Source organism: Eucalyptus grandis, chromosome 6 (assembly GCF_016545825.1).
Source record: "Eucalyptus grandis isolate ANBG69807.140 chromosome 6, ASM1654582v1, whole genome shotgun sequence".
NCBI lineage: Eukaryota > Viridiplantae > Streptophyta > Magnoliopsida > Myrtales > Myrtaceae > Eucalyptus > Eucalyptus grandis.
The window spans coordinates 3111628-3125497 of NC_052617.1; the positions used below are offsets into that span (position 1 = coordinate 3111628).

Genomic DNA, 13870 nt, shown 5'->3' on the forward strand with positions numbered 1-13870 from the left:
TCTATTTGATTTACCAGATTTTGATGTCCAAAACCTACTTGATATCTAGACTTAGAATATACTCATCTGAATGTCCAAACTTTAATAACTTGAATATATCTGTATGTTATTTCACATGTGGTTACTTGACAAATGTATTAAATTAAGTTGAGATACGTGTGTTATACTTGTGAGTATGCATATGTCATGGCTTGAATAATATTAATGTGATTCCATCACCCGTATAACAATGAGTGACAATGCCCTGTGTGTCCAGATGCCTTGGGAGTCAGGATGCCTCAGGAGTCGAGATGCCATGTGATGGAAGTTTGCAGGATGCCTAGGAGATGAGATGCCCGTGTATCGGGATACCCCATGTGTCGGGATGCCTCAGGAGTGTTCGGGAGAATGAAGCATTAATGAATAAAATGCATTGTTATGTGTAGAACTAAATCATTGTGTGAAATATGGTATGCACATGCATGAGTCTGGATGCACGTTCTATTGGTTGACAACTTCTATGATAGATGAAAATGAAAGGTAAAGTCTATTTATATTTGTATCATACTTATCCGATGGTTATGCATTCATTTTTTTGTGTATACCATGTGAAGTGGTAAAATGATTTTTCTAACTTAAAACTAAATATTTCATTTACCGGGCTTCGGTTCATCCTTTTTATTTTTCAAGCCGTAGGATGAACACCTCTCAACCCTTGCACGATGGAGTCCCTGTGTATAATGAAGCTTTTTATGAAAATATGCTTGAACCAGAGTTTGGAATAATATATAGCAAGTGTAGTTCTACAATATGGGTTGATATAGAAGGCTTCACGAAGTGGATTCCTCTCCGGTTCGTTGCTTGGTGCCGAAATCTTGATGGAGAGTTTTAGTCGGTTTGTTGAGTAGCTTCAATTTGGATGTTAGAGACATAGTAGAAGGAGAAGTTATCGACTCGTAACTCAGTCTGAAATGTTTATATAGGCAGACTTTTAAAAGTATAGTATAGTATGGAGATAGGTCTCCCTACCCCTATTCAAACTTCTGCCTTTTGCTTGAAATGTAATGAAGTTGTGAACTCTACGTGATATAAATAAAAGAAGCATGTTTATTATAATTGTAAGGCTCTAATTGTTAAAAGAATATTTGTAAATGATAGTTTTAGCTTCCGCACATTAAATGAAAGCAATTTTATAATAACACGTGTTAGGTGACATATCGAGATGTCACATGAGTGCTCCTAAATCATAATAAGGTCGATCCTATATTGCAGGCGAACCAAGGTTTTTTAAAGCCGAAGAGTGATAGGAAGGTTTCAAACATGTGATAGTGTGTTTCAAACTACTTGAGAGTACCCTCTATGCTACTAGACGATCATGGGGAAATGACTGAAAAAATCATAAACCTATTTCACTTTTACCAATTCACTCATAAACCATTCAATTACGTCAATTTAGTCCACATTTGCATATTTTGCTTATTGAATTTATCCAACCAATTTTGATAAAAAAATCCATGTCCTGTGTGGCAAGGTCAGCACTAATGTAAATAATTTTTTGAATTTTTTACTTTTACTTTTCTCATTTTTCCCTTCTTTTTTTTTTTTTTTTTTTCCAATTGTGGCCAGCAAGGTCATTGGCCTCCACTAGGTGAGCACCACAACACCCTCGCCGGCCGCCGGCAAGGTCGTGGCCTTGATTTAGACCCTCCTTTTTTCATATGCCATTTGACACAAACTCCTCTCTTTTTCTTTTTTGTTTTCTTTTTGGCCACAATATACAAAGCCATTCATTACGAAACAGTCTTTTATTTTCCAAGCGTATTTCACATCATTCCTTCCTATAGACGAGTGATTCTTTGAAGTTTGAACGTTCGCGTTTAAATAGAGATCCACCAACCAGACTTCTCCGCATCCCCACCGCTCGCTTTTGTTTCGTCCCTAGCCAAACGCACAGAGCGCTCCTGCACACTCGCGCAAATGGTGATCCAATTCCTTCTCTTCCTCGCCTTCTACGCCATCGCGAGGCGCTTGCTCCACAAGGTCCGCAACCTCCCGCCCAGCCCCTTCCCCACCCTCCCCATCATCGGCCACCTCCACCTCCTCAAGAAGCCCCTCCACCGCTCCCTGTCCTGGATCTCCCGGCGGCACGGCCCCGTCACCCTCCTCCAGTTTGGCTCCCGCCATGTCCTCGTCGTCTCCTCCCCGGCAGCTGCTGAGGAGTGCCTCGCCAAGAACGACGTCATCTTCGCCAACCGCCCCCGCCTCCTCGCCGGGAAGCACCTCGGCTACAACTACACCAGCCTCGCCTGGTCCCCCTACGGCAACCACTGGCGGAACCTCCGCCGCATCGCCTCCCTCGAGATCCTCTCCACCAACCGCCTCCTGACCTTGTTGAGCATCCGCACCAGCGAGGTGAGGTCGCTGCTCCGGCTGCTTGCCAAGAGTGGCGGCCAGAGCGTGAACATGAAGTCTGCTTTCTTCGAGCTGATGCTGAACGTGATGATGCAGATGATCGCCGGAAAGAGGTACCACCAGAAATATTTAAACATCAAATCGCGCTTTCATGTTTGACTGTCTAAACTTTTGAATTGAGCCGAAGTTCAATTAATCCTTTTCCGCGCAGGTACTACGGAGAGAACGTCGGGGAGGTAGAGGAGGCGAGAAAGTTCAGGGAGATCGTGACGGAGTCGTTCAGAATTGGTGGCGTGACAAACATCGGCGATTTCTTGCCGTTCCTGAGGCGGATGGGGCCGAAGAGGTTGGAGGAGAAGATGACGGCGTTGCATAAGAAGAGGGATGAGTTCATGCAGAGCTTGATCGACGAGAGCCAGAGCAGTGAGGGCGACGAGTCGCTGGAGATGGCGGCGGAAGGAGGGAAGAGGAAAACGTTGATTCTGGTGCTCCTATCTCTGCGGGAGACCGAGCCGGAGTACTACAAGGACGAGACTGTCAAGAGCCTCATGCTGGTGAGCCTCCTTGCTTTCCATTTTCCTTGTTTTTCCAGCTAAATGTACTGAGACCAATTACGAGCTGTAGGAGTAGTTAGAGTCTGAGAGATAGAGTAGAAATAGAGTATGATCAATAAAAGAAAATTATGAGCTATAGAATTTAATGTTAAGTAGTTGGATATGTCGTGTTCAACTAATATTTTATTTGATTATCATTTGGACCGGCTCTATCATTTCTTCAATCTTCTCAAAACCATACGGTAAATCTAATAATAAGAAAAGCATCGAACAATGATGTTCCCCGGCCTATAATCATAGAGTGTAGCGATTTTATCTTGGAAGCTAGTCACATCTACATCTTATTTCATTCTTTCTATTTCATTAGGAGTTTATTAATGCTTGAAATGTGGATGTATGGTCTTTTATCTCGACAGGTTTTGTTATTGGGGGGAACCGATACGTCGGTCGCGACCATGGAATGGGCAATGTCAGCTATGCTAAACCATCCGGAGATTCTGAAGAAGGCACAGGCCGAAATAGATGAGGTTGTGGGTCATGATCGTATTGTTGTTGGAACCAAAAGGATTTGGAGGAAGAGAGTACACATACAAAGAGAGATTATATTACATAATATGCCTTGCAAAGGCTTAATAGAGTACACACACAAGCTTTGCTAAGCTTATAACTCTTTCTAAAAACTCACTCTCTCACTGTCTCTCTCCCTACTCTAAATAAACTAACGTAACCCTATATTTATAAGCATCTTCACCGCCTGGACTTCAAACTTGCAAGAGTTAAAGTTGAACTTTTCTTCTTGGCAGTAAAAAATTGTGGGCTGCGTTTCCTTCACGTGCAAGTACTAGCAAAGTTAAACTTTGCTTCTTACTTCCTTGAAGACTCAATAACTATTATTATAATGTGTGCCCATTCCCCCTTTTTTTATTTTAATCAGCTTGTGGCTTCTCTTCTTCAAGAAATTTCTTCTTCGGCGGTTTACGTCCAGACTTCATGCATAATGGACTTTCATTATTATATTAGGTGTTGATTCCAACAATTGTGAACGAATCGGACTTGCCTAAGCTCTCTTACCTCCATTGCATCATGAACGAAACGATGCGGATGTATCCCGTGGGTCCACTCCTTATCCCTCACGAATCGGCAGAGGAGTGCTGCGTGGGAGGTTACCGCGTCCCGCGAGGCACGATGCTCCTGATCAACCTGTTCTCCATACAGAACAATCCCAAGTACTGGCCTGACGCGGCGAAGTTCAAGCCGGAGAGGTTCGAAGGGATGGAAGGCGTGAGGGACGGGTACAAGATGATGCCTTTCGGCTCGGGGAGGAGAGGGTGTCCAGGCGAGAACCTCGCCTTGCGCATGGTCGGGTTGACGCTCGGGTCGTTGATCCAGTGCTTCGAGTGGAACCGGATTAGCGACGAACTGATCGACATGACGGAAGGGACCGGACTGAGCATGCCCAAAGCTCAGCCTTTGTTGGCTAAATGCAGGCCTCGCTCCTTCACATCGGACCTTCTTTCTCAGGCTTGAGTTCGGTTGATGGGTCGAGGGGTAGAGAACACCTCGACTCAGTTCTAGAGAAAGATTTTGGGATGTAGTGCTCTGGAGATAATACGATAGTGTTCTTATTTGAATAAGAAAGTCCGCTAAGTGAAGCGATTTCATACTTGAGATTCCGGTGGCGATGAATTAGTCAAATCCTATACAAAAAGAGAAAAATGGGAATCCAACGTTCCCTGCGGTCGAACGCCAAGATGCATCTTGGAGAACATAGCGACAAGCGCGACTTCACGATAGCCAAAAGTTTTCCACTAGAGCAAAGGATAAAGTAAACCGATCTTCCGGCTACGTATGGTGACGCCATGATGGTAGCTTGCTAGTTGCGGAGTCAAGAGAGGTTAAGGTATCTCAATGACTATACATACAGGACAAATCAAGTCAACTCCAGTGCTCACCTTAAATTTATTTAGGGGAGGCCACATTAGCATAACCAAATGGATATGACGGGTTCCGCTTGATCGTAACGTGCCGTCGTAGCTTATTGAAAATTTGATATATTGTAAATTAATTTTCATAATGTCATATGACGCATCATCATAACTCATCGTAATGTACTTTATGCATTGTATTGGTGTTTAAATTTTAGGCCGTCCGAGATTGTAACATACCCTCATACCTAACTAAAAAAAAATGATACATTGTAAATTAATTCTTACAATGTCACGAATCGTCATCATTGTCCATTGTCATTTGATTAATGTAATGCATTGGTGTTTGAATTTTGGGCCTTGATATGAGCATCTCTGCCCGTTCAGCACGGGGGAGAGTTGTCAACGTCTGAGGCAATCTCGACGTATGAACAACGAAGGCTGGCCAACCATGGGAAGTTCGTACAAAATTGGCTGACTAGTTGCTGCACATCTAACCCAAGACATGAAGTATGCACATGATAAACTTACGGCTTTGTTCATTTCACAGAAAACAATTTTCAAGATAACGTTTTTTGAAATTTTTGGCATTCATTTTATAGGAAATGAATTTATTGGGAAAACAATTCCTATAAAGGAAAAAAAAATCTTCTAAAATAGGGAAAAATAAATTTCACTTTTCAAATTAGGAAAAACATTTTCCTTACTCACTCTCTCTTATCTAACACCCCTACTAGTCTCCATTTCTTTATTTTTATTTTTTAAATTTTAAATTTTTTTCTTTCTTTTTGCTTATCTTTTTTCTTGGCTTGTGGTTGGCCATAGCGATGACCAGCAATTAGCCACAGGCAAGCCTTGAACTCGTTGGCGAGCTTGAGCCTTTAGCTCACTAATCTGGCAAGGCTTGAGGCAGGCAAGCCAAAGGCTCTTGCGGCCAATTAGACAAGCCTCAACCTCGATGCTTGCACTCATCAATCTGGCTAGCAGTGAAGCCTTGAGCTCGAGGCTCACTTGTAGCCAATCACTGACTATGGCCATGGCTAACAACCAACCGAAGAAGAAGGAGGGGAAAAAGCAAAAAGAAAAAGAAAAGGAAAAAGTAGAAAGAAAATAAAATTTTATAAAATTTATTTTTTAGAAAATAAAAATTTATTTAAATGAGTGCACAAAGGAAAATCGAATCAAATTTTTCACACCAAATAACGAAAAATATTCTTTGGTTCATTTTCAAGTATTAGCTTAATACCAGAAAAAAATATAATTATTTTCCTGAAAAATAGTTTTTTTTTAACATCACATTTTTCATGAAATGAACAAAGCATTATTATAGTTGATGCCTAGTCTTTTGAGTTTTGTCGAGCTTGCTTGGACCTTTGAAGGACTCGACCTAACTACGCGAAATCTTCTGCTATTTGCATTTGACACACAAATGGCGCTCGTTAGTGTGTGGGTTCTTTCTGCCATTAGAAAATGAAGATAATGAAGAGGGGGGGTGTTCCGAGTCCCCGTGGCTTCCACATGCTTCAAGAGCATCTTTCGATTGATTAGTCCAACTTGTCCATTTGAAAGTACATAATTGGGCTATACTTGCAAGTGCACTTTTTTATTAGTCCAACTTGTCCATTTGGAAGTACAGAATTGGGCTATACTTGCAAGTGCACTTTTGCAAGAGAAGGAAGAGAAGGGGAAAAATGACATAGATTGAGAGAGGATAAAGATGATATTGTCCATTTTGTGTTATCATTACAATTTGAACTTAATAAAAATTTAATCCGCCATAGTCGAGCTCTATATATTTTCATGTTGATAACGCAATCAAGTTAGCTTGGATATGTTTTCATGTTTAATCAAACCAATGCCCATCTTTATCAATACCAGTGAGAGCAGAGCCAGGACTCTCGTAACATTACCGAGTCTGGCAAAATCAAGATTTCTTTCAATGGACGGATGATGCAGAGTTTCAAGCCTACGACTCCAAATTGTGGAGTGCGATTTTAACACTACTGGAATGGTCACCATGGTGGTCATCTAGACCCTAGTGGAATCACAGCTGGGAATCAAATACCGCTCAAAGTAAAAAGGTCGAGCTTTTGTAGATGGGATCTCCTCTTTTCGAGCTCGACACGCAAGTCCAGCTCATTGGTACGCGGTCTCTACCTTTGCATCGAAAAAGACGACGATGAGATAGGGGATGTCGGGGGAACTCGTGGCCTGCACACGCCTCAATCGCACCGTCCGTCGAGTAGGCCCCAAACCAATGGGCCCGGCAAGCAAAAGAGCATCTAAAAAGTACAGATTTGGGTCGTCTCCCCACCACTCCTCCTGTGCCGAGAGTGTTACAATGCATCTGAATTCTGAGTTTTTGGCCAAAAAGGGAAAAGGGAAAAACGACACTGGAAAGCGAGAGAGAACAAAAATGTCAATATCCATTTGTTTATCAGTGCTCTAAAAGATATATTGAAATTTGAACCTAATAACGTTTAATCTAACAATGAAATGTTGAGTAGAAATGTGATTTCAATTTTACTTGGCATCAACTTATAATAACTGAAATACGATTGATTATTTTATTCTAATGAGAAACGGTATAAAGTTATTATAGCAAATCCTTTTTGGTCAATATGTGTAACTATAAATGTACAAATGTCTTTTGCCAAAATTGAAACAGCTCTAACTCTGTTCCCTCATCCAAGCTATACCCACATCCGACATGAGTTTTATTTTATTTATAAGTAAAATGAACATGAATGGGGACCAAAAATATGAGCGAAACTAGTAATTTTCAATGTGAATGTCAACCTGTTAATTTCTCTCCATGGTACTTGTTAATGTATTTTGGTGTTTGTGTCTTGCTTACAAATTACAACACGTGCATGCTTGTGTTGAAGACATGAAGGGTCAAATTCTTTTGTCTGAGTTGTTTAATGTTATAATTACAATCTTATTTTACTCCGCAAAATATTTGGGTCAATATGGAATGACATTTGCTTTTGAATTTTAACATTTTTTCTGAATTTTATGGAACTTAAACCAACTTCTATCGAACCTAAAATACTTGAAAGTGGAAACTTTTTCAAAAATTCAAATATTGATTTTTATTCACATACTCTTTCTATAATATTTGAAAGTCTAAATTAACATACCTTTTTTTTCTTTTCAAAATTTAGGGGAGAAGCCATAAGTAAAGATCAAATGTAAACGATTAAGTACATGATCTTATGTAAATGGATCTTTAAATGGGTCATGCTCAATACTCGATAATCTCCGATCCAATTTTATTAATTCCATCGAGTAAACCGGTCTCGATATACCATAGTATTATCATTCTATTATAGTTTATTCGGTTCAGGTTCCGTTGCGGTCATGTAATACGAATCAAGTTAGGAGAAAATGCAAGAATTTCAACGAATCCCGCTCTGTCAAAAAAAGAGAGAAAACTAGGATTCTCCTCCTGTGCCTGCCCGCTTCATCGACTTTAGCAGAAAAATATAATATTCTCCTCCTGTCGTGTACGTTACAACAGCTACGCCAAGAGATTGACCCGCGAAGGGCGAAAGGAGAACACTTTTTTTTACCACAACGGTGATAACAGAGCAAGAAAGAACTACGAATTGTTTCCTCGGATCGGTTTTGCAGATCCAACCTGTTTCGCTGACCGAACGAGCTCGAAAGTGGAGGAGCAGGATTGCGAGAACGTTCGTCTCCGTTCTCATCCTCCTGCTCCACCCGAATCGGCCGCCGCCGACGAGGGTGAGTTTCAAGAAGATTCCGGCGACGCCACCATGAGCAGCGCCACCGACCCATCACGGGAGGGCGACCGCCCCAGCGACGAGCCGGACCGAGACGATGAGTCCAATACCCTGTTGCCCCCTCCCCAGGCCCCGGCCTCACCCGACGACGGCGATGAGGGCGAGGAGGATGAGGAGGACGAGGAGGACGAGGACGAGGTCGCGTTCCAGTCCCGGGAAAAGATCCGCATCGTCGACCTCGAATCCGGGGACGCGGCGGCGACGGCGACCCCGCCCTTCTCGTGGAAGAAGCTGTGGCTGTTCACGGGTCCGGGTTTCTTGATGAGCATAGCGTTCCTGGATCCAGGCAACCTGGAGGGCGATCTGCAGGCGGGCGCTATTGCTGGGTACTCGCTTCTGTGGCTCCTCATGTGGGCCACGGTCATGGGTCTGCTGATCCAGTTGTTGTCTGCCCGGGTTGGAGTCGCGACTGGCCGGCACCTGGCGGAGCTGTGCCGGGAGGAGTACCCTGATTGGGCGAGGTTGCTGCTGTGGTTCATGGCGGAGGTGGCTTTGATCGGGGCTGACATACAGGAGGTTATTGGGAGTGCTATTGCCATTCAGATTCTGAGTAATGGGCGCTTGCCGCTTTGGGCCGGAGTCCTAATTACAGCCTCAGATTGGTAGGTAATTACTATCTCTTCGTTTGTTGGTTGATCACTATGTTTCTTGAGGTAATATGAAAAGCTATGTGGCTGTTAATCTTTGATGTGGATGTTCCTGTAAGTGTGGTGTTTCTGAGTGTCACAGAGTATTTGTTGTCGTGCTGAGTCTATGGCTACCGAGCTTGGGTAGCTGTTGGTTGATTTAAAGCACAATACTTTTGTTCATCTAGTCTTGTTAATTTTGCGCGCCCGTGTGTTTCCTTTTGCTTTTGTTATGTGATTCGGTTGACCAACAGTTCATGGGATGGGAGGTTAGATTAAGGAGCTGAATACACCAGGGTCTTGTCGGTTACATTGCTGACAGTTGATAAATTGTCCTAGTGACTATGGACTCTGTTAACCTTCAGAATGTAAAATTGAACAAGACTGCAGATTGATTGGTTTAACGTGAATGGAATTTTTGAGTCTCTTCATCTGCATATTCACTGGTAGATTGCTACTGAAAGCAATTTGCGCATCTTGATGTTGGAGTAATGCAACCAAATTGCTCCTGTGAGATTCTTTCTTTGGTGATGATGACTGTTCTCTTTCTGATATCTTTGTTTCCCCAATACAAACAGTTTCATGTTCTTGTTTCTGGAGAACTACGGAGTGAGAAAATTGGAGGCTCTTTTTGCCATGCTTATTGGAACCATGGCTATGTCATTTGCCTGGATGTTTGGTGATACAAAGCCCAATGGCAAAGAGCTTTTAGCCGGTGAGAATCCTGTAATGCTATTTTCTGTTCTTTCTTTGAACGTTACCTGAGAGATGTAACTTGTAACTGGCTTGTTATGCTAATTGCTTTCCAAAAAAAGTCATATTTTGCTGGTCTTGTAGGTCTTTTGATTCCAAGACTTGGCTCTAAGACAATTCGTCAAGCTGTGGGAGTTGTGGGTTGCGTCATAATGCCTCACAATGTATTTCTACACTCTGCTCTGGTCCAGTCTAGGAAAATTAATCCTGAGAAGAAGGGCAGGGTTCAAGAGGCAATAAATTACTATTCAATTGAGTCATCTTTGGCCCTCCTAGTCACATTTATGATCAACTTGTTTGTCACAACAGTTTTTGCCAAAGCATTTTATGGTACAAAACAAGCGCAAAAGATTGGACTTGTAAATGCAGGCCAATATCTTGAAGAGAAATATGGGGGAGGAATCTTTCCTATTCTATATATTTGGGGCATTGGGTTATTGGCAGCGGGACAGAGCAGCACAATTACTGGAACATATGCTGGGCAGTTTATCATGGGTGGCTTCCTTAACCTCCGTTTAAAGAAATGGCTAAGGGCATTGATCACACGAAGCTTTGCAATTGTGCCGACTATTATAGTGGCTGTTGTTTATAACACATCGGAAGCATCGTTGGATGTTTTGAATGAATGGCTCAATGTGCTTCAATCTATGCAGATCCCTTTTGCGCTCATACCCCTTCTTACGTTAGTTTCAAAGGAGCAGGTCATGGGTTCTTTTAAGATTGGACCGACTCTTCAGGTGAGTTGATATGACTTCAATATTTGTTGTACTGCTCAAGTCGAATAGAACTGTTGGTGCTTTCTTCTTCTTAGGATTACTTAGAAAATGCCCAGAGAAAGAGTATTCTTGGTGATGTCATATTCTCCTGTTTATCCTCAGGATTGTTCCATAAACATTGTATAGGTATGTAAGGAGGACATAAGATTAGCTTACCTTCCATATGTCTGTCATACCCATACTATTGCTACCTGACATTTTTCGTTTCCTTTTGCATTCTGAAATGCAATCAACAAAGCTTTAGTCAGGATTTGTTGGTCTTGTTCGGTGAGTCTCACAATCAAAAGCCTTGCCATGACAACAAGGTTGTTCTTTCATGAAATGGAGGGAATGCATTCAAGTAGCACTTAGGGTTAATAGTATGGTTTTGAGCGAGACCTGTATTGACATTGACATGATAAGGGGGACTTGTGCTCTAAGATATTGAAAATCCGGTGTCACCAAATCTTCTGATTCATTTTATGCCTCCCTCTGATGAATGATGATTGTGGTGATGATGCTTTAGGCCTAAAACTCTGACTATCCTATGTCTTAATGCCAATTTAAGTAGAAGGAGCATGAGTTTCTGAGGAATTATACTTGTTAGAGTTGAACTGGGGTACATATAAGCTCAGATGTCTCAATATTTTTTGATGTAGGACTTGCCTCCTTTACGTATCCCTCTCAACCATTGTACTAAGTTCTGCATGAGTATTCTCTACCATGTATTTAAGAGCTGGGACAGTGTATTCTAGGTGGAGCTAGTATGGGGTCGTTTAGCTGATTTGTCTGTTAGAGTTTCAGCAATTAAGTCGCAATAAATTTTAGGGAATGCCATCGTAAGTGTGTCCATTTCAATTATGCTGCTAGTTTCCCTCGTGAGCATGTGGCGTAGTGCCTAACTAAAAGCCATTTAGCTTATGTTTGGCATTTCTTATTGTGACTGGGCGAATCTGCTTTATAGAATATTTTTTTGTAGTACCAAGCAGTTCAAAATATATGCAAATTTTGCAGTGACTTCTTTAGTTAAACTTTCTTTGACACTGGAAATTTCCTCCCTGACGACACTCTCTGAAGTGTATTGCATAATTTATCCATAGAAATTACTAGCAGATAGCTAGCTGACTGAATTTTCTGTAAAAGAGTGCATCTATGCGAGTACTTATGTTTGGCATTCTGTCTATTGGTGATGTCACGTGATACTTTTTGATGAAATGATGCAGAGGGTGGCATGGGCTGTGGCAGCACTGGTGATGATGATCAATGGGTACCTGTTGTTGGAGTTCTTCGTCTCCGAGGTTAAGGGAATGCTGTTTGGTTCTGTTGTGATCAGCATCAGTGCTGCATATGTGGCATTCATCATTTACCTCATTCCACGAGATGGATCGCTCCCAATGCTGTGGAAGAGCTTCACCTGATGACACCCGCATCTTGGCTCTCTGCCCTGTTTTATTAGACAAGTTTTGATTGATGAAAGATCTGCAGCAGTGCTAGAGTTTTCCTTCTCTGCAAATTCTGGTAGACAGGCTCAATCTTACAAAGATGATACGCAACTGGGGTGAATGAGTTCATTGGGGTGACCTATGAAGAAATCCAAAGTCGACCGAACTTTCCACAAGGCACTCTGATTTCGTTTGCAACCTGATGCAGGATGTCCTTCCTCCACTTGACCTGATCACGCCATCTCTTGGAGACCTGCAACTGCGAGGCGATCTGTTTAATTTTGTATAGTCTGATTCACTTTTTAAGTTGCTTTAGAGCAAAGCTGGTTACTCATTCTTCTCTTTTCTTCTTTTCTTTATATGAGCTGTGAATCATAGCCAAATATCTTGACTTTTGCTCTTCAAGGTGATCTAAGAAAGGCGATATACTTGGAAGATTTAGCCATTTCTCTGATGGGCTGCATGGTATAATGGGAAGAAATACTGTCATCCCCTCCCTCAATGGGATGACGAAATTCTCTGTCACATATTCACTTGGCAGTTGGGTGATGACTAAACCATCAACATGGACACCTCAGTTGGACGAAGTTCTATCGTTACGGGGCAGCTTGTTCTCGTTTACCTGCAATTTTTGTATTATAAAAATGGGTTCTAGGATCTTTTAATTGGAATCTAATTTAGCCCCGAATCCTCAATTTGGGGTTAGAAAACAGCTCGAACGACACCGTTCAATATATTTTTAAATGACATCGTTTCTTTAGTAATCCGGATGATTTAATATTAAATTAATGCCATGTGGGTTGGGAAATTGTTGATATCACTCGACTGAATATTTTTTATATAAAAGTTATAATGTTTTTATTGATCAAGTGAAAAGTTATGTTCCCATAGTAAGCACCGTTCAAAAATTATAGCATTGTTAGTATCATTTTCCATTGGAATCAATGTTTCTATCTATTGACATCATTTTTTCATAAATCTATTATACCAATGTCAATTTAGTTATTAATTTATCAACTTTATTGATTTAATCATAAATCTTTTCCAAAAGTCTAATGTAGCTAATCAAGTCAATTTTTGCCAAAAATCACTAATGTGACGGTGTAGTTATTGTTAACCGTCCGACATGACACATCGTCATGTTAGCAATTTCTAGTAAAAATTGACTAAAAAAATATTACATTATAATTTCTTGCAAAGATGTATGATTAGATTTTCAAAATTTAAAAGTTTATGATTGAATTGATATCCACTAGTTCATAATTAATTGGACAATTTCCCTATAATCCATCCATTATATGTTTTATCTTTGTCTACATATTTACAGAAAGAAGATGGAATGACCTTTACTTCTGACGTACTTGTCGCAATATGGCCCCCGACATATGCATTATCAATTTTCTTTACGCGGATGACATATGCTCTAATTTCCCTTTTTAAATTAGCTTGCAATCACGTATAATTTTCTGACCGTAAATTTCCAATAAATTAGCCTCAAAGTCGTTTTATGTATACTCAAACCTCATCTTAAAGTTTATTCATGTGAAATAAATATATTTTTCTTCTCAAAAATTCACAAATTCCATCGAATTTTCCTCAGTAGTATATATTTGTG

The 13870-nt window shown here is 41.1% G+C and overlaps 2 protein-coding genes across 2 annotated transcripts; both read left to right on the forward strand.

Moving 5' to 3' along the window:
• The first annotated feature begins 1953 nt into the window (after positions 1-1953).
• Positions 1954-4472, forward strand: LOC104447832 (cytochrome P450 81Q32). Its single transcript, XM_039316001.1, has 4 exons — positions 1954-2504; positions 2603-2945; positions 3362-3497; positions 3988-4472. The coding sequence occupies exons 1-4, from the start codon at positions 1957-1959 to the stop codon at positions 4470-4472; spliced, it is 1512 nt and encodes a 503-aa protein (XP_039171935.1). The 5' UTR covers positions 1954-1956.
• A 3860-nt stretch (positions 4473-8332) lies between these two features.
• Positions 8333-13019, forward strand: LOC104447831 (metal transporter Nramp2). Its single transcript, XM_010061560.3, has 4 exons — positions 8333-9281; positions 9884-10020; positions 10143-10795; positions 12037-13019. The coding sequence occupies exons 1-4, from the start codon at positions 8653-8655 to the stop codon at positions 12229-12231; spliced, it is 1614 nt and encodes a 537-aa protein (XP_010059862.2). The 5' UTR covers positions 8333-8652; the 3' UTR covers positions 12232-13019.
• The last annotated feature ends 851 nt before the right edge of the window (positions 13020-13870 follow it).